The sequence below is a fragment of the Hetaerina americana genome, unplaced genomic scaffold, assembly GCF_022747635.1.
Source record: "Hetaerina americana unplaced genomic scaffold, ioHetAmer1.1.p SCAF_5, whole genome shotgun sequence".
Lineage (NCBI taxonomy): Eukaryota > Metazoa > Arthropoda > Insecta > Odonata > Calopterygidae > Hetaerina > Hetaerina americana.
The window spans coordinates 67,265,535-67,286,849 of record NW_027287095.1 but is presented as its reverse complement, the minus strand read 5'-3'; the positions used below and the strand labels follow the sequence as shown (position 1 = coordinate 67,286,849).

The 21,315-nt window shown below is 33.7% G+C and overlaps 1 protein-coding gene across 1 annotated transcript; it reads left to right on the top strand.

Annotated features, from left to right (window-relative positions):
* The first annotated feature begins 1,628 nt into the window (after window positions 1-1,628).
* On the top strand, window positions 1,629-19,539 carry GlnRS (Glutaminyl-tRNA synthetase). The gene is made up of 14 exons (XM_071592674.1): window positions 1,629-1,874; window positions 1,956-2,103; window positions 2,376-2,532; window positions 5,888-6,111; window positions 8,059-8,222; window positions 8,305-8,491; window positions 9,783-9,970; window positions 10,061-10,284; window positions 13,437-13,576; window positions 14,570-14,741; window positions 17,877-18,039; window positions 18,126-18,346; window positions 18,853-19,042; window positions 19,128-19,539. The coding sequence occupies exons 1-14, from the start codon at window positions 1,758-1,760 to the stop codon at window positions 19,176-19,178; spliced, it is 2,346 nt and encodes a 781-aa protein (XP_071448775.1). The 5' UTR covers window positions 1,629-1,757; the 3' UTR covers window positions 19,179-19,539.
* The last annotated feature ends 1,776 nt before the right edge of the window (window positions 19,540-21,315 follow it).

Here is a 21,315-nt window from a genome sequence, read left to right as displayed (position 1 = left end):
TGCTCCTCTGGTATGTTGTGATCTCTCAGAAGCTATGGGGCCACTTCAATCCTCCTGTGGCCTGGTTGCTTGTAAGAGCAAGTAACCTTGGTGGCTAAGTTCTTCCTGAGGGGCCTCACCTCCAGTGAACTTGCTTAATGCAATGTTATTTGTTAGAGCAATTAAGGCATACTGCAGGTATAGAAGTTTTTTAAAAACTTTAACATCATGAATTTTATTACAAGGTATGGTAGCATTGAGGGTTCTTCCATTTCTTAGATACTCAATTTAAAGTTCAGAATAGACTTATGATCATTCAATATAATAATTTGATCACCTTTAAACAAATATTGTGTTAATTACTAATTCTCTCTCCTTATTTTTATATGTTCTTTTTTATCTTCAGTAAAATGGTAAAGTGGTATTTCTCCTACTGCAAGTTAGTGATTACTGAGTATTAATAAAGTGGTATTTCTCTAACTGCAGATCAGCATTCTCTTATAAGGTACACAAAGTATAACAATGTACAGGGTATGTCTTCATGATTTGCTGATATTAATCCAAGTTCCCTTTAAATGAGCTAAGCATGCCGCTGCACCCTGTGCATGCAATAATTAAAATGACTTGTATTATGTATTTCTATAGCCACCTCCTGTTGATCTTTTGAATAATTAGAGTATTTTTCCCTCTTAGGCTCAATTGGAAAAATGTTTTGCTTTTATTGCTGTTAATTTTGAAGAATATCTGGATTTAATTTCGCCGAATTTTACTTCATCATTATATTTATACTCCTATCATAAACTCATTTATAAATGTATTAGGAACTTTTTCTTTTTGTCCTGGTATATTTTATGGCCATATTGAATTAGGCAATTAAAAAGTATTTTTATGGTGGGCAATGGTCATAAAGTATCTGAATTCTTATTTATTTTTCCCTACAAAATTTCTCCCAGATATGACTTTATCACCTTACCAATAAGGGTTTTGTAATAACTAATAGAGATAAATTAGATAAATGAAAGCAGAAGTTCATTGGACTATTTCAAATATGACAGTATAGGAAGCAGCTGAAATATTGAGTGATATCAGGAGACATTGGAAGGCGAAACAAAATGGAAAATACTAGATAATTGGAGAACCACAGAGAAACTAGAAGTAGTTTTCCAAGGAAGAAGACTAAAGAATACGTACTTTGGACATGATCAAAGCGGTAGAAATTCTCAATATAGATGCTTTTAGAGGAAAGTAAACGTTCTTTATGTGAAACTATAAGCCTATTTTGATAAGCTACGTGTTAAAATACTATCCAAAATTTAACTATAATATATACAACGGATAGAACAATCAATAATTATTGTGAAATTATAAGTCGCGCGAACAAACAAGCAGAGTAGCCACCCAAAAGTACACCATCCATATGACTAATTTTTTGTTTATTCGCATGACTACATCATGTTTCTTAATCGATTCCGTTAATCTCGTCGGCTTTTGGTAATAAATGTCTTTATCTTGTTGATAATACTCGGCTTATCTAAGGAGCCAAATTGCGAGCGGCTCAAGTTGTAAAGCCAATGTCACTTTTAGGTTGGTCAAGGCGGTAAGAACGACTGTAGTGACAATTGGGATAAGTATAGCTTTTTCAACATCTGACATGCTGTAACTCCCGATATGCGGCATGTGCTGAATAGGAACGCAGTCTAGGCTCATGAGAAATACTTTTGTGTTGTATGAGTGTAGATTTTTTCCTTTGAAACACTGCCAAATTATATCAGTTCGTCATGTCGGACGTTGACACAATCAAATTGTTTCAAGAAATCGGACTCAGTGAGCAGAAAGCCAAGGAAACCCTAAAGAATGCTGTCGTGACTAAAACTTTAAAAGAAATAATAATGGAAGTAAGTACAAGTTTGTAATCCGTGAGCTTTTCGGAAATTTTTTGCTCATTAACTTGCATTACATACATGTTCTAATTCTAGGCCAAGAAGTTCAACAACTTTCCTTCTTCTAGCCAACTGCTTTTGTACTACGTTGCTACAAAAATAAAATCCCAAATTTTAGCATATATCCCCCTAATTGTGGAGTATGTGGCTACGGGAGGACTGGACAGTAATGAGAGAGTTGATGGTACGTAATAACCAGGCTAGCATGAAAATTTGCATGCACCTTTAAATATTTCTAATGTATTGGCACTAATGGATATTTAGTTTCTTTGGAATTTTTTTTTCCATCGTTCACAGTTTAATATAACGAGAGCTTGAGGTGTAGTGCCCAGTCAAATATAATTTCTTGCCATATTGCATCAGATTTTGAATAATTTTCATGCCCCTACTTTTCTATACTGTCTAATTTCTTTAGCCTGTACCTAATTTTGAAACTCATTATTTTCTCAACCATAGCCGCTTTGGACTTCCTGCTGTCCTATTCTAGTGGTAAAATTGATAGGCAGCTTCTCGAGGCATCGTGTGGCATAGGAGTTGTGGTCAGTGCTGATCAAATTGAAGAAGAGGTAACAAAAGTCATCAGCCAACATAAAGAAGAAATTTTAGAGAAGCGGTTAGTGAGTTATAAATTTAAGCGAAAGTATCTGTTATATTTTATGACAAACACCGCTTCAATGATAAAATGTTGGGTGCTTACGTTATGAGATAATTTTGAATGTAGGCCATAAGGGATATTGCCCAATTTTCTGGGAACCATTTCATTTGGGACTGTAGAAAATTTTAGGATGACTTCAAATTATGTTGAAGAGAGTAAAAGTATGAAATGAATGAATCCCTGTGTACATTTCTGAGAATAGCTAGTTCTCAATTTATTAAATTTTGACCGTCGAGGGCTATCAATTCAATAAACGCAGGGTGAATATATTGCATTGCATTCGGGTATGTTGGATTGGAAAGGAAGAGAAAATGGGCCCACAGGATAAACCTTTCTGCACCAGTAGCCACTTGTGCCATGTTCTTCTCTTCTGTTCTATAATAACATAGAAAATTATCTGCCAAACCTTTTTCATTGTCTAATGGGATTTATTCACATGCTATCCCATATGGATGACATGGAATTGACGTCCTAATTATCACTATTATACCAGGTAATCTACCGATTAAGGTAAGTTTTTGGGTGGACACAGCTACCAAATAAATAATTTGTTACTCTTAGCAAAACATACCTCTACATCCTAAGCTAACACAAGCCCCTCATCATCTCCTTATACTTCATTCCTCCCTTCATTCCATCCAACATCCTCCCTTCATTCCATCCAACATCCTCATCCTCTTCCTTCCCCTCCCTCGCCTAACATTCTCCCCTATATCACAATCTTCAACATCCTGCTGCCAATCAATATGCTTTGCATTCATTTTTCCTGTTTCCTTATGATTTCTCTCAGCAATCCTGTCTCCTTCACCCACCATTCACTAGCACTTTCTCATTTGTTTTACTTCCCGTCTACTTCACCTTCTCCATCTTTCCTCATACCTACATTTCAAAAGCTGCCAAGTATGCCTGTCATCCTGCTTCAATGACTGTTTCCACATTTTGAATAGCTACGCTCAATATTTTAAAGAGTTAACTTGCCTTTTCTTAACATCCTTACTGATCCTCCCTTTGATCAATTCTCTCCTTGTGAAAGCTTATTTGCCTAATGCAATTATTGTTCTTATGTCCCTATTACTTTGATCATTTTGTTCCAAAAAACTTCCAAGATAGGTAAACTGTTCCATCTGCTCTAGGTTTTGTCCTCATATTTTACCATTTAGCTTAGCCTTTTCTCTTTCTCAAAAGCTGATAAACTTTGTTTTCTTTAAATTTATTCTGTACCCATGCTTATCACACTAACTCTTCGATGCACTCGGCAGAGATTGCAACCCCTTGTCTAACTGGCAAAGTAAAGTTTGATTATCTGGAGGTATGTCATAACTAATTATGTGAAAAATTTTCTTTGCATAGTTCTTGAGGAGTGACCATTTCTTTGGCATGGTAAATGACATTTCATGCTCACATAGCTGTTTATGGTAACGTTGATATCTCAAAAATTATAGGAGCTAGTAGAAACTTGATTCAAAAGCCTTTTTGTAAATCTTGAAGAGGCACTTCTAATGCAATAAAGTTAGTTTAGCTCTAAATCACTTCCTTCGTAGTGATATGAAGACTGAAATTTGGCAAAATATATTATTCTTATTATTAGCCAGGACTATAATTATATTGTTTAATTATGCTTTATGGACATTAATTTGTACATAATTAAAGTAAAATATTTCCTATTGTCTTTGCAAGTCAATAAAACCTACAGTTTAAGCTGTATTCATTACCTCCCACTGAGCAAACCACTAGACTGACATGCCCTCTCAAAAATATATGTTCAACAAGATTATTGTATTATTTTCAAAATATGTTGAAAATCTTCTCTGTGTAAAACTATTAATACCTAATAATTGTGTTCCCATGAAAAATATGTTGTGCATTTGTTAATTATATTTCAGGCTTCCGAATGGAGTAAGAAATTTGCTTTCCTTGTCACTGGTTCTATACTCCTGTAAAACCCAGTAATATCTTCTATTTCTTCTCCCTGTCACCTATTCTCATGAGGTTGTGTGTTAATCATCATCTTTTCACTGAGATTTCCATGTCTTCCAATGCAATTCTGTTTTTTTAATAATGTTATATGGTCACTTTAGAACTACCATGGGTCAAATTTTCCATGTAGGAACAAAATCGACGCAGTCCATGCATGATTCTAGGTGTGGTAGGCAGGTGTAATTTCCAATATGCAAAAATCAAGTTTTTGGCTTAGTGGAAAATTGGCTTTTCCCTTGCTTATCAACATCACCTTTTAATTGGTCACTGTGAGTGGGAAAAATAGTACTGCAAGATGAAAAGTGTTGTTCCAACTGTCACTTATACAATTTTTACGGAATGCTCTTTGCCTTAACAGATTTTGTTTTGTTAAATGTTAATGGTCCTTAGATGTTGGCCAAGTGAGAATAACATTAGGTAGATGCACTGTTGATGGCCAATGTTTGTGAATTGGAGAGAGATGTAGAATGGGATGAGATGGTGGTAAAGATTAAAAAATAAAGGTTACATGTTAATAATGGTGCTTGATCACTCACTGGAGGACCCATCAATGGATGCCCACAGGACCAGCCAGGTCATAGTGGTACTGCACTGTATCCAAGAGATTCCACCTGTATAAGAGATAGCTGATCATCTGGGTAATTTAGTTATGAAGCAAAAGGTAGGGGCAGGTTGTGAGGGACAAGAGGTATTTTAAGAAGGGTCAAAGGGAAAGGAGAGAGAAAAAGAGGTCATTGCAATGTCATTTGATGGCAAGGCCCATATTCGTTAGGCTAAGGATCATTATACTCTTTATCAGTGTACTCATTTTTTTTGTTACCATTCCCTTATTCCACTCTTTGTCTCTCCCTACTTCACAATTATTAGCCAATAACAACATGTCTACCCAGTTTACATTGTTGTGATTAATCCACTAAAGTGCTTTCAATATTGTGCACCCTTAACTATAGGATTATGTATTTATTTCATCCATTTTGTATTTGAAAGGTCATGAGAAATGCCTAGAAAATAGAGCCTATTCTCAAAAATTACTTGGCTCAGCATTTTCATGGAGGTATTTCTGAGAACCATACATATGAATTGTTGTTTTATGTTAGTTATATGTCTTTAATGGGGAGACTTTGAAATTAAAATTCTTATCAACTCATTCTTACTTTTATTCTAATTCTAGTTATTACATTATGCATTAGGTGGTTTAATAAAACATCTGCTATATCAGTGAATATTTGAATGAAGCTGGATCAAAATTCATTACAAAATGTGATGTTGTATAAAAATATCCATGAATGCTAATGAATGCATGCAATTGAAATAAATTTTACTTAACCTGCAATAGGTATCGTTTCAACATTGGCATTCTAATGCAAGAAGTTAGAGGAAAATTGAAGTGGGGCGATGGAAAAGCAATAAAAAATGAAGTGGAACTTCAAGTGTTAGATTTATTGGGGCCAAAGACGGATGCAGACTTATTTCCCATTGCAAAACCTGGCAAGAAAAGTAAAGGAGAGAAAACACCTAAGAAAAAAGACAGTGAGAATAAAACCCCCAGCCAGATTGATGGTAAGTTTATATGGTGTAATTAATTAATTTTTCTACGAATGCCATAAAAAATAGAATGTGTAAGCTCAGTCTAACTATTGCAAGTAAATATGTATTAAAGAATTATCTGCAATAAGAAGCAAAAGGTTGATCATCTTTCTGAAATTATCATGTTAGAAGTTTTACATGTAATAAATATGCTATTTTATATTAATAATTGTTTGTATTTTGTTAGTGTCCTACATTTTATAGCACTGCTGTCATGCAAAGGCAAGTGAATAGATGTAAACTTCCGTGTTGATTTTATCTACTTTGATTAATTGATATGAGTGAATTTTATAGATTGTGCATTCTACCATCTTTCATTCTTGTGTGCATGGAGTATATTGTTCAAAAGTTACAGAGTTATGTGACTTCTTCATGCATAATATTTTCATCCGTTAGCATATGCCTTCTGGCTTTTATATAACATTTGTTCACATCAACTGATAACGTTCTTTATATTATTATTTTATATATTTTGGAAAATTTTAATTGTATGAATATTTTAGAAAATCATTCTGGGAGGTAGTTTGAAAGGTTCTCGTAATCACCACCAGATGTCAGTGCTATTGTGAAGATGGAAAAAATTGAGACTCGAGCCATGATTAAAGACTTGTAAAGAATGGTATGAAAGCAAAGGAAATTCATGCCAACTTTCAAAATGCTAGGGGACTCTGCTCCTTCATATTCAACTGTTGTCAAGTGTAAAAACATGTTTAAATTTGATCAGGACAGCTTAAATGATGATCTACATAGTGGTCGGCCAAAATGTGCTACCACCCCAGAAATTATTTTGTAAGTGCATAAAATGGTCGTGGAGGATCGCCGACTGAAAGGGGGAGAAATCGCTGAAGCCGTAAGATATCATCTGAACAGGCATATCACATTTTACCTGTGAAATTGATTATGAGAAAATTATCTGCTAGGTGGGTGTCGCAAATTTTCATTCAGGATCACAAATTCATTGGATTGGAAATTTCTGAACAATGTTTGACCTGTTTTAAGAGCGACCAGCAATATTTTCTGCACTGGTTTGTGACCACAGATGGAACTTGGATCCACTACTATAGGTCAGAGACAGAACACCAGTCAAAGTGGTGGAAACATGTTGATTCACCACCAGTAAAGAAAATACAGGCAATAAGGTTGGCCAGAAAGGCGATGGTTTTCTGGAATGGGAAAGGGATTCAACTGATAGATTATCTTCTCGCTGGTCAAGCAATCACTGGAAAGTACTATGCTAACCTCCTAGACCAACTGCAGCAAAAGATACATGGACAAAGGTCAAGTTTGGCAAGGAAGAAAGTGACCTTTCATCCAGACAATGCATGCCCACCCAAAAGTGTCATTACCATGGAAAAAATTCGTGGACTAAGATACGGACTGTTGCCACACCCACCTTATTTGCCTGATTTGGCTCCATCAGATTTCCATCTTCCCCAAGCTCAAAATTTTCCTAGATGGATAGAGATTCTCTTCAAACAAAGAAGTAACAGACGAAAAAGACCTGTACTTTTAGGGCCTGAAGCAATCTAATTTTTGAAATGGGGCCAAGACATGGAACATCGCTGGACCGAGTGCATTAATGTTCAGGGAGACTACAGTGAAAAATAAAAAAGTCTCACTGAGATAAGCAGTTTATTTATATTTCATTCCAAGAACATTTTAAATTACCCTCGTGATCCCAGACTTGTGTATAACAAAAACAATTGGTGAAAAGAGAGTACATATTAGGTACTTTCTGTTGAATCGATGCCAATTTCATTTATTCTATCAAGCTATATTAAATTTAAAAGAGTAGTTATACAAAAATTGAGTCAGAGATACGAGGTTGGTGACAAAGTAAACCGAGAATAGACTACCAATGCTAACTTAGATTCTAACAACCAATTTATGAATACATTTTCTAAATATATATTCATGTAGGTGAGCTTGCAGATGCTGCATCCACTTATCTTCCAATTGGTGAGCAGATCAAAAGTAAGGGAATATTCCATAAACCTGGTCAAAATTTTGAGACCGAGGGCTATGTTATAACACCAATGACATCGAAACTATTAGCTGAACATTTAAAGGCCACAGGAGGCAAGGTATTAAATATTTTTTATTCCATGTCTTTTTTTAAATTAAATGTTTCATTATTTACTACAAATTTTTGTTTCCTCTCAAAAGGTCGTCACCAGATTTCCACCGGAACCAAATGGAATTTTGCACATTGGTCATGCAAAAGCCATAAATATAAATTTTGGTTATGCCTTGGCTACTGGAGGTAAATGCTACTTAAGATATGATGACACTAATCCTGAGAAAGAAGAGGAAAGGTTCTACAAGGGAATAATAGATATGGTTCAATGGCTAGGTAAGGTTTATGAAAAAAAATGAAATTTTTCACAATATATTATATATTTTTTGTTAATAATCAAATTTTTGGAATATCAAATAAATATTGTCTTTCAAGAATAACTTCATGGTTTATAGGATATTTCATAGGTTCTCCCGGCAAAAATCGGCATTTTTGATTCTTGTTGGAAATATGGCTTTTCAAGTTACCTTTCAATATTGTTTTTCACTAAGCAAAATTTGTATGACATCTTCAAAGGCTAGAGTAAATTTGTTAGTTGGACTTTTCCGGACTATCTGACCATAATCCCCACTTCTTTTTTGACAAATGAAGTGTTAAGTACCAATTAAAGTGACCTATTGAATCTCACAGGGATAATTTTCAATTCATTTTCATTGAATAATTGTTGTATTTTGTCCCAAGTTATTCTTCGTCAGTTTAAAGATTTACGTACCCTGGCCTCTAATTAAGCATGGAAATCTGCTCGATTAATTTGTATCATAGCTCAAATAGTACTTATTTATTATTTTAGAGATGTTATTCCATTAAGGGTTTTAGGAATTGTTATTGTTTCAATATATGTTGTTTGTGTATGGAAAGAAAAAGAATGGCATGTGCCATAGTTTTTTTAGGCCAAGAATGTGGTTATAATAATAATAATATAATAATAATAATAATAATTTTATTTCCCCAATTGACAAGTACATAGTATGGTACAAAATATCATACAATTATGTAATCGTATAGGGTACGTCAAGAAGTACAGTAACTGGATTACTAGCCAGAGAAAAGAAAATAAAATAACACCTACACATATAGTTAAGGATTTACACAATATAAAATTAGAATTACCCAGAATTGAAGTAGTCGTTCACACTGTAAAAACATTTTTCATTTAAGTACATATATAACTTATTTTTAAAAATAGAGAGTGATTTCTCATTTTTTAAACTAATGGGAAGCCTGTTGAATATTTGGATGCACAGAGAACGAGGTCCCTTGGACATCATTGTCATGCTAGCAGTCACTACACACAGATGATTTCTTGTCCTAGTCCCATAGGCGTGTGTGCCATTATTTGATGGGAATAGATGCATGTTCTTTTTTACAAAAATTATCGAATTATAAATAAAAACACTAGGGACAGTTAAGATGCCAAGGCTTTGAAAGAGAGGTCTGCAGTGGGCTCTATAGGGTTTATTGCACATGGACCTAAGCAATTTCTTTTGAATAATAAATATTTTATTTAACTTAGTTGATGACCCACTTATATGATTATAAACATGTAATACTATCTACACTTTTTCAGGCTTCAAACCTGATGGAGTTACTCACTCATCGGATTACTTCGATCAACTTTATGAGTGGGCTGTGATTCTGATTAGAAAAGGTCTTGCATATGTTTGTCACCAAAAACCAGAAGAAATTAAGGGATTTGACCCCCCTCCTTCTCCATGGAGAGAAAGACCAGTCGAAGAGAGCCTTACACTTTTTGAGGTGAATTTACTTAAAGTTTAGGATTTGAGGTTATTTTACCAGTGTTCTGAAGCTGGATATGATATGTATATTTTTTTATTTCACATTCAGGACATGAAAAATGGAAAATTGGATGAAGGAGAAGCTACTTTAAGACTTAAGCTAACACTAGAAGAAGGCAAGCAAGACCCTGTAGCCTATAGGATTAAATTTATTCCTCACCATCGTTCAGGAAACAAGTGGTGTATATATCCAACTTATGATTACACTCACTGTTTATGTGATTCTATTGAAAACATTAGTCATTCTTTATGCACAAAGGAATTTCAGTCAAGGTTTGTAGACATGTACTTATCTACACATTTGCACTTGCACTTTAACCATGTAATTGTCAAAGATGGTAGGTAACTATTATCTCTTAAAAGTAGGTTTATGCATATTTACAGAATATAGGGTAGTTCTCGCATTTCAGAGAGGTATGTTACCCTATGCATAGAATTTCACTTATTCTTTAAACTCTAAACTTTACTATCTATCATTTTTGAAGAATATTATTGGGTTGAGGCATCATTGAGCTAAATGAAAATAATATTTTGATATAATGCCTATTTTTCTCAATTAAATGAACTCTTGCAGTTAACATAAGCGAAGCAATCATTATAATGTACAGTTGGAGGTCAGTTTTCTGACTTCCATTTATTTGATGGGTTGATTATCCATTGATCCCAGTAAGAAGCATTCACTCCCATCCTACCCACTCCAGTTCCTTCCCCTATCACTTCAATGCTAGCGGCTAATGACATCATTGGTTGAATCCTGCACACTTAACAAAATTAGCCACAATTTTTTGTCCAATTAATTATACTGGTACAGGATAATCGCCTGTGTCCAATAACTAAAGCAGTTTTATCATAATGCGTACAGCAAAGTCATACTCAAGATTTTGAGTACTAATGAGTGAAAAGTCATTTTAAAAACTGTGTGTGTATATGAATTGCAGTATGTTAATTCCAACTATTGATTTGAATTTTATCATGCACGTTAGAAACAATAGCATAAAATATTGTATGTATTAGATTTTCTTTATCTCTCATTAGGTGACTTAATGTTTGTATTTAAAAACTTTTCTGTCGTATAAAGCAGATTGTGCACACAGTTATCCTATCAAGATCAAGTATGTAAATGCCTCTAATTTTAAGGGACTTGGAGGGTGCCACTAAAATTTCCTCTAATGAGGGTTAATGCAACAGGAATAAATTTTATCATTAAGAACGTTATCAATTGAAAGGGAAATGAAACAATCAAACATTTTTAATTGTAATATTAAGAAAATTTGAAAGAACACACTAAATGAAAAGAGATTGCAAAGAATAATTTCCACCAAACAAATCCCTAAACATTTTAATGGCCAGTAAATTCCCTTGCATGATAGCACCATATTCCTTAGATATTTTTCCTTTATTTATGTGAATCAATGTTAGTGTTCATAGTGTCGTAGGTCATATTTCAGATTTTAGTCATACTCATGTAAAGATAAAAATGCCATATGCTTGTGACCATAACACCCTGTAATGGAAGTTAAATTTGTGAACCAATGTAAGTGTTATTTTTATGAACTAATGGGCACATTTCTATTTGTAGTCATACAAAGTTTTTTTAGAATCTAGGTAATATAACGACTAATTTGTGAATATGTACACTTTACTGAGGCTCTGCTCATAATTATTATCCCTGAATCTGTTAACAAAATGCAAGTGTTAGCAGGGAAATTTTCCATGAAGTCATGGAAATATCCTGGAAATTGCAATTTGTTTCTGTAGCCATCCTGATCTGCGAATTGGTTTCGACATAAGTGGTTTGCCATGTTTTCCGTATTCTTCAGTTGCTTATTCTCTTCAGACTCTTAAATCCATGGGTTGTCAGGACAATTGCCAATAAAGATAGTAGTAGTAGTATTTAGGGGAGGCAACCGAGAGCTGAGGTCATTTGCGCCATAGGGGATGGACAGGAAAGGATGAAGGGTGGAGAGAAACCCGGCGTCGGCATGAGCCTACTCTTTACGAAAGGGGCCAAGGGGTCCGAAGCTTAACGTCCCATCCAACGGACGGCGTACTCATTCGCAGTGCCCTCCACAAAGCACCTTAAGTAGGGATCGAGATACCTCGGAAAAATATTCAACACCCCTGGGATTTGAACCCGGGCCCTCAGGGTGGGAAGCCAGTATGTTAGCCCCCTAACCATCTATTTAAGTCTTTCTGCTCCTTTCTTTTCTTGGAAAGTGGGTGATTGCATTTTTCTTTGATTTCATTAATATTTATCAGTTTAAAAAAGATCACAATATAGTATGTTGTATATCTGCATTAGAGGCCTACTTTCTGATCATTAGTCCCAGAGACATGGTCTTTGTACTGCACTACAGTGTCACATTTACCCAGAGTATGTTAATGTAATATCATATCTCATCACCATATTTTTTTTAAATATTCTTGTGTATTACTTTTCATCATAAAAATGCACAAATACACTCTCCATGTATTTGCTTATCTCCACCTTCAGTAAAACTTTTCACTATTGTAGTCCATAAGAACTTTGATATTTTCCCAGCATTCTTTGAAATTGTACCCCATTTTTCTATAAGCAGCTTGTGCTTTGTAATAGTAATAAATTTCATTTGTCCAGCAATCAAGTTGTTACAACTGTTACACTTGATATAGGACACATCAGGGTTTTGTACCAAAATACATGCAATGGATACAAGACACTAATCAGGCATTATTAAGAAATTCAGCAATTGAATAAAACATTTTTAATTTTAATAACCTAAGCAGATTAACTTTAAATGCAGCCACACATTTTTGGGTCTTAATCTCAGTTGGAAGTTAATTATAAAGTTGAAGGCCCATAAAATTTGAACCTAGACATAGGATATCTGGACATAGGCACCATGCCTTTGAAGAATAAACTTGTAATTGTAATTACAGGAAGGAGAGTCTTCATGACTCTTTACCAATGTTAAGAGGATTCCATGATCACCCCTTAAATGAGAAATGCATTATATATTAATGCTACATAAATTTCACATGGTTTCTAATAAAAAAGCTGTAATAGAAGTTGGCTTTAACCCTATTTGTCTTATCAAAATGCAAGTTGTATATTAAATCAGGCAAAGTACAGATTCAGGAATCTAATGTGTACATCCAAGTATCAAAATTCAATTGATAAACTTTTAGTGGTAGCCGAGTGGTCCATGATGTACATATTTTGTTAGGACTGAAAGGTAATTTCCTTTGCTGTGGAACAAAATCCAAAATTTAAATTTCTGGTACTAGAATAATTTAGTCCAATCTTTGGATTCAGATTAGGTAGTCAGCTCACATTTCATTGATAAACATTTGCATAGTGCTTAATGGAATCATTGCAAGGACAGTGTAATCTTGCAATGGCTCAGTAAGGGATGCTTAAAACATTAATAATCTCATTCTTTCAGGCGATCATCATATTATTGGCTCTGTAATGCTTTGGAAATTTACTGCCCAGTTCAGTGGGAATATGGAAGACTCAACATGAACTACACTGTTGTATCAAAACGTAAAATTGCTGAACTAATCTCTAAGGAAATTGTTAAGGGTAAGTTTTTTATTTATTTTCCTTAAAAGCCGTGAATCCTAGGATGTGATCTGGGGTTATTTATTTTCTATGACATAATAATAGAAGTATGTAGGTCTCAATAAAAGGAGGACAGCATACTAAGCTTGTGATAAGGGCTTAAGGTAAAAATATGGTAATGGATTCATGCTGCTGCTTGATTTACTTAAATGACCTCAGCTGTCGGTCGCCTCCCCTCAAAACTACTACTACTTGATTTACTTCATCATTGTTTTTCTCCCCAGTGAGGTGAGGAAGAAAGAATGGTTCTTGTATTCAGAATTCATACTGAAAATGAAGTCCATGTTTATCATATGACACAAGTTAATAAAGCTTATTGAGGACAAGTGCCCAATTTTAGAGTATTAAGTACAAAATTAAAGTAAGTGTTAAAAGTGCAATGTAAAATTATGCAGAATAAAAATACAAAATTAACATTTTCGAAGAAAAATGTAAAAAAGTATAATATTTATACTCAAATAAAAAAATAAATCAAAAGATCACAATAATGAGTTATTAAATTCAAGATTGAATGCCTATGTTACAGCAATAATTTGCTCATAACAACATGGCTATTAATTGTAATCAGATATTACATTTTGGCATTAGTTCAACATTAAGTGATAATAGTTGGAAGAAACCTACCCTACAAAATGGCTTTTTTTAGGTGACTAATACAAAAATACTAATGTTTTAAGCATTTTAAACAACAAAATAATTCAATAATAAAAATATTAGATTTATATATTTGAGAGTATTCATCAACTAAATGAATATTTAAATTAACTGAATTTTTTGTCCATATTTGATAAACGGGAGCATATTACTTTGAAAGCATATTAGTCTTATTGGATTATTTTCTCCTGTTTAAAGAGTTTTTAGACCGTTTGAAATAGGTCATGTGATGTATAGAATTTTGGATAAGAAATGTAATGGCATTTATGTACACACATGAATATAATCTCCATATTTTAGATTGGGATGATCCGCGCCTTTTTACACTTTCTGGGCTCCGTCGCCGTGGCATACCTTCTCAAGCAATAAATAGGTTGTGTTCTTTAATGGGTGTTACTGGTGCACAGGCAGTGGTGGAACCACACATGTTAGATGCTGTCGCAAGGGATGTTCTCAATGTCACTGCTCCTCGGTATGTATTAACTTCCATGGCTATTTAGTCTTTTTTCTTTAACCCTCGAAGAAGTTTTACAGCATTTGGGATGCCATGGGTTGCGCATGGTTTAATTGACCATATGCATAATGTTAATTATAATAGTTTTGCTATTTTTTAAACTATATTTCAATGACAAATAATATTTATAAAAATATGGCACATAATTCAGTACATTTATTATATAAATCATATAATTATAAACCCTCTTAGTGCTGCATTCTGCCAGTGGTACTAGCAAAAATTGCGGAGGGAATCAAATGTGTCATCTAAGGGAAAAAATATTTTGAATTAATTTTTAAAGATATCCATTTGTAGTTTTTTTATTTTGTAGTAACTGAATTAGGTAACATTTAGGAATTTACTTTGCATTGTCTTGCAAAATAATTGTAATTTTAGTCTACTAAACATGAAAAATATTTTTTCAGCAAAAATTTGGTTTTAAGAAACAGTAATTATACAATTTTTGTAACATTTTGTTATGAAAACACTTTTTATTAAGCAAAATTAATCAAAAAATATGTGGAAAGAAATTAAGAATTACTTTTGAGTCGCATAACTTAGTCTGCCTCTGCAAAGTTACATTTTGTAGGAAAGTCTTTTATTTTGGGTGTTGTCGGATCGTTCATCTAGCATATATGGCTAACCAAACAAATGCTATGCACACCTTTCTTACAATGTATGCACACTGTTCAAGACTTTTTCTCCTGGCCATGTATTCTCCTACAAACTGTGCAATTCTTTCTTTTTTACCTGAAAGTTGCTCCAGTCAGGAATTTAATCAATCTGCACAAGAAGATGTGTGACTTTCTGTCTCCCCAAGGCATTCCATCTCAAGAGACTAAATGATGCTAAAAGTGTATTGATATCTTGTCATCTCTGTCGTTGGGCTATATTCTTTATATATGATAATACAAAAAAATAAAAACGTGTGTATTTTCTTGAAATCACGCTTGATTCAACCACATGCTCGCAAGGGTAAAACAGCACTGAAACTCGAAGCCAAAAGAGAGCCATGTTCTTCATACATTATCTACTATGTACTTTTCATCTCAATGTCATCACATTACAAAGAGCCCAAACGATTACCTAAGACAGAAGGCAAGGGGAAGTAATATGTTTGAATAATAATGCTTTCACTTGTGTCGTATTGTCCAAGCCATAGCAGTTTGTATCAAAACAGATTCATCATTAAGCATTTAAAAGTGTGCAGAATTAAACAGATTTGTCTTCCAGTTGGATATCATAGTGAAAAGATCACTCAAAACACACCACTGCAATGAGCTTCCCCACATGCAAGCAGTTCAACATAAAAATTACAGTAAGATTTATACCTTACAAAAAGTATTTAAAATAGAGAATCAAAATTTAAAAAAAAAACATTTTAATAAGCGAAGAAGTCATATTTATGATAAAAGAAACAATACACAAGATGCAACAAAAATTCATTAAATTATAGCTATTTAAACAATAGCCTATTTTTGAGCAGATATATTGGCCCACCACCCTAGTGTGTTGGCATAATATTATTGGCAAAATTCTCTTGTCATTCTGCTATGATGACAAGATAAGTGTATGTTGGACAAAGTTTGGAGAAGTAGGTAGGTAGTAATTATATTTAAATGAAGCAGTAGAAAAATTCTGCTACACAAGATGTGATGGTGATGGACATGTTGTACAGACTTTTATACTTATCATATTCTTTTTCCATGTGTAAAACCATATATTTCGTGGCCTTCATTCTTTTGGCTCACTTATTTCTTCAGGAATACCTACCGACTTTTGTATTTTTATCCTCCCAGTTAGAATTTCCAATGCTACCATAATTTTCAAGTAAATCAAGTAAAATTCTTTGTATGGTACTTTAAGATACTTTCTTCAGCTCATGTTATTTCCTGTGTTACTGGAAAGATAATAAAACTATTAATCATGGAGATGCTGATTTATGCAAAAAAATAGTCAGTGGCCAATGATAGCTTGTCCTTTCATAGGTTTCTTTCATAGTATTATAAAATTCAAGTATTTCTGTCTTGGCTGAAATAGCATTATATCTATCAGTGATATCAAAATGGTGCATTGAAGATAACAGCAAGACTACTTTTTCTTCTTTTTAGGTTGGGGCATAAGTGTGTATGTTTTTTCATTTCTAAAAAGGTCACTATCTAACCTACAGTGTTTTGTGTTAACGTTTTGTGTAGATATTACTCATTTGTTTTTTCTTAAATTTCTAACAATTGTTTTATTGTCATTATCAGTGAACTTCTTGGTGAATGGCAGAGCAATTCTAATTCTTGCCCAAAATCTCCATCAGGCTGTTTTCCTTTGTGCTTCTCAATATTAAGTGAGAAAACACTCAATTCTGCTATGGAGTAAATGTTGATTCCATTGTTGGCTCCTTATTTTTCAATTCTATTCTTATTGCACTCCTACCATGAATGGATTCCTGAATTTTGTCTATGGTTGCAAATTCCCCAGTATTGTAATGCTCCATGCAATGATCGAACACATCTGTGAAAATCTTTCATATTGGAAATACTGTATCACACGTTCTCCTTATGTTAATATCATTTAAATGGTCAAATATCAAAGCACCTGCAAAAACTTCAAAGACATTGTTATGCCAAAGAACTTAACTTCTGTACTATCTGTTGTCCATACTTACTGCACACGCATACTTCCCTCAAGATTTTGGCATGATGCCTTCAAAATACATACCAAGTATATGAGATCAAATAAAGCTCTGATTTGAGCAATATTAATATCAATGCTATCCCTCTGACGTGAGTAACTTGCTTAATTTTTAGAAATATTTATTAATGAATTTAAATTATAATATTGTTGTACTATCATCTCTAATGATGATGATATTCCTTCTTAATAATTACAGAGTAAAGGTAAATTGTAATTTATATTTGTGTACTTCCCAATTTGCATTTTAAGTATAAAATAATGGTCAATGATGGTAATTTATAAAGTTATAATTGATGCTCATTGGTTTTGAAATTCATAATTAAAAGAGTTTTATGTCACAAAGAATTCTTTTAAGTTTTTTTGGTTCATGTAAATAATTTCTTGTTTGCCTAAAATAGTTTTGACTATATTTTGGTTTTGCAGAGCAATGGTGGTGCTGGAACCCCTAAAAGTTACCATAATGAACTTACCGTCAGCTCAACCAATCTCTATTCAAGTGGCTAATTTCCCTGGAGATCCATCAAAAGGTCATCACATGGTTACTCTTACAAAAGAAATTTTTATAGAAATGAAAGATTTCAGAGAGGTCAGTTGAATTTCAGATACTCATGTGGTCATTAATATGTCATAGGGAGTGAGATAATATTTTATTAAGATTATTTTTATTTCCAGGACGAAGAAAAAGGATTTAGAAGGTTGAATAAATCACAACCTGTTGGACTACGATATGCTAATTTAGTTATATCATTATCTGAAGTGATAAGAGACAAGTCTGGTATGGTATCAGAATTGAAGGTGCTTTGCAAGTCTGTTGATGAGGCAGAGAAGCCAAAAGCATTCATCCACTGGGTGTCAGACTTTCTTCCTGTGGAAGTTAGATTATATGAGAACTTGTGAGTATATTATAATAACTTGTTCATAAAAGTTTGTGTCATCAACAGGTGTAATGTGCAGGAAGGAGGGATGAGGGTGGCACCCTAAACAATACAGTGGAGTTGATTTCTGTCGTGAGGTTGCCTGTGGTAGAACCATGTGCACATACATTAGTATATAGTATATCACTGGCCAGTCAAACTGGCTGAATTTTAAGGTCTTTTACTGAGTGACTATTCCACTTTCTCAATTATTTCTCATAGGAAGTCTTAAAAGTCTTGAATGGAGATGAAGGGTAGTTTAAGATATAGATATGTCATTACTCCTTTAACCAGTAAATGAAAATATACATTTGCTGCAAATGGGTGTATAAAAGAAAAAATTAACTTATATGTAAAAGTATTGGTAATGTTAAGGTTGATCTATGGATGAAATTAATTGAAGGAATCTCAATTAGAGCTTTAGTATGTGTGTACTATGTATACACGTAGTTGTACATTCATCATGATTTCATTGTGCTTAACAGATTTCATCACAAAAACCCTGAAGACCCTTCTGAAGTTCCTGGTGGTTTCATATCCGACTGCAATAACAAATCCCTCTCTGTTGTCACAGCATATGCAGATCAATCAATGAAAAACTCAAAAATATACGATTCTTTCCAGTTTGAAAGAATTGGCTATTTTACAGTTGATGTTGACAGTCAACCTGACAAGGTAATTTTTGAAAAAATTATTTCTGTAATGAAACTTTTTTAAATATTTGCTTATTATATCATTTGTTAATTTGTTTTTTTTTCAGCTGGTTTTTAATAGAACTGTCACCTTGAAAGAAGATTCAAATAAAATCTGAAGGTTTTTAATTGATTTTCAATTATAAAAAGGCTAACAAATTGGAGCAAAAATAAACAAATGTGAATTCAAATACCTACATACTTTTCCATTTTGACCATTAAAAAAATCTATTGCCCCTGTCACCCAGATAATACAGTGTTTCAGAATTTTTACTTTGAATATTTTTTATAATCGTGGACATAAAACTATACAGTGCATTTTTCTGCTGCAGAAACAAATGAGAATTCGGTGAAATTTATTAATATAAAAAAATGAAATATTTTTTGTGAGTGCCTTTTCATGCTAAGTGATTTGAGAATTTATTCTGCAACTGTATTTATAAAACTGTTAAAGTTGGCCTGGCCTGGTATAATAAAATTTGAAAGGATGAAGAGTGGTGTTATTGAAGTTGATGATTTAAATTTCCCCTCCATTTTTTTTAATGTGTACATATTAACAGTTTAAATTTGGAATGATGTGTATATTATATTTCATAAAAAGTGGCATATAGCTTCAACTGTTTTGTTATTTCTGGCTGTATAACCTAATATTTGTAGGATGTGGTAGTCCAGGTGTAGAGCATTGGTGTACTGTCCGGAGGGCCGAGGTTCGATTGCCAAGTACCCTCGGCTTCACCCAAGCGGTGTAATTTTTTAAGTCGAGAACTTCCTCGAAAACTATAGCTGGCACAGGGAAAGGGTCTTCTTATCCTTATTTATGAATTTCAAACACCATTATGCTTAGCTTAATTTTTTCTTTTTTAAAAGAGTTAATAACACAAAAGTAATTAAGTTATTTTGAACTTAAGATGCAACTATTCTGATGACCAAAGAAGTGCAAAATGCTAAGGAAAAAGTAACCCCAAGTAGTGACATTTTCAACCCAAAAAGTAAGAAGAAAGTGATAAATATCTTTAAGTAACCAATTGAGTGATAGAAAGCTGAAGTGGAATGGCCAAAATACTATTAGATGAGAACAGTTTATAGTAAAATAGTCCTGGTATAACAATATGTTTAAATTATATTTAGAACTTACTTTTCTCTGAATGTGAGACAAAATAGGAACAGTAGTGAAGAGAATATTGGAGGTGATGGAAATCTGCTGATGCCTACTCTAAGTCTAATTCTATTTAAGTTCCTTTATTTTGTGGTATGGGGACATGGTAGTTCAGGCAGTAGAGCATTGGACTACTGACTGGAAGGCCTGGGTTAGATTCCCAAGCCTATGGACACCCTCAGCTTCACCCAAGCTTAGTGATTTTTCAAGAGCTAGATCTTCCTGGGAAACCATTGCGGACACTGGGAAAGGGGCTTGCCCCCCTACCCTGATGTGTGAATTTCACACACTATTGGGCTGGGTACTAAGTAAGATATACCCTCACCTGTCAAATCGACATTTGGTGAGATAATTATGGTTTTTATTATGGTACTGGCTCTCCATGGATTGCTTTTGCCTCACCGCTGGGTGTGTGGTGAGACATTTGAGGCTTTACTGTTTGCCTCAGATGGCCATCCAAACTTTTAGAGGTATCCAAGACTACATTATTCAGTATATGCATTCAGTAGGAATGCACTTTGAGATGTTTTAGTATATTTATATATTTCTAAACTGAGCAGAGATGGGTGTTGATAACTGTCTTTTTAATTGATGTGAATTCCCAAATTCAGAATACAAAATATCCAATTTATGTATAATGGACCTCTACAATACCTTACTGGGGTAATAGGGATGGCCATCAACAAAATATATCAAGACATATATAAGAGGTTAGCCCATATGATCATTTCAGTAATCTAATAATTTAAGGTAATAAATCAGGGGAACTTGGGAGTTGAAAAATTGTGATGGGCGGGTATCCACCTAAGCAACAAGGGCCCACAATGACAACACTATGGAAAATTGTTCTCTAGTTAAGCATGCTACCCGCCACCATATGGGAATTTCAAAACCTAAGTCCTGATTAATTAGTGACTAATTTATTTTGCCAAAATGTGAGATGTCTTCGAAATAAGATATGAGATAGAAGCAGTTGTCAAACATGGTGGCTATAGTGTTCCATGTCTCAATGAACACGGGCTAACGAAAAATGAAGATGATGTTAGCATTAGTGATTCTAGTATGGCATCATTTTATTGCTGGTCTGTATCAAAAATGGC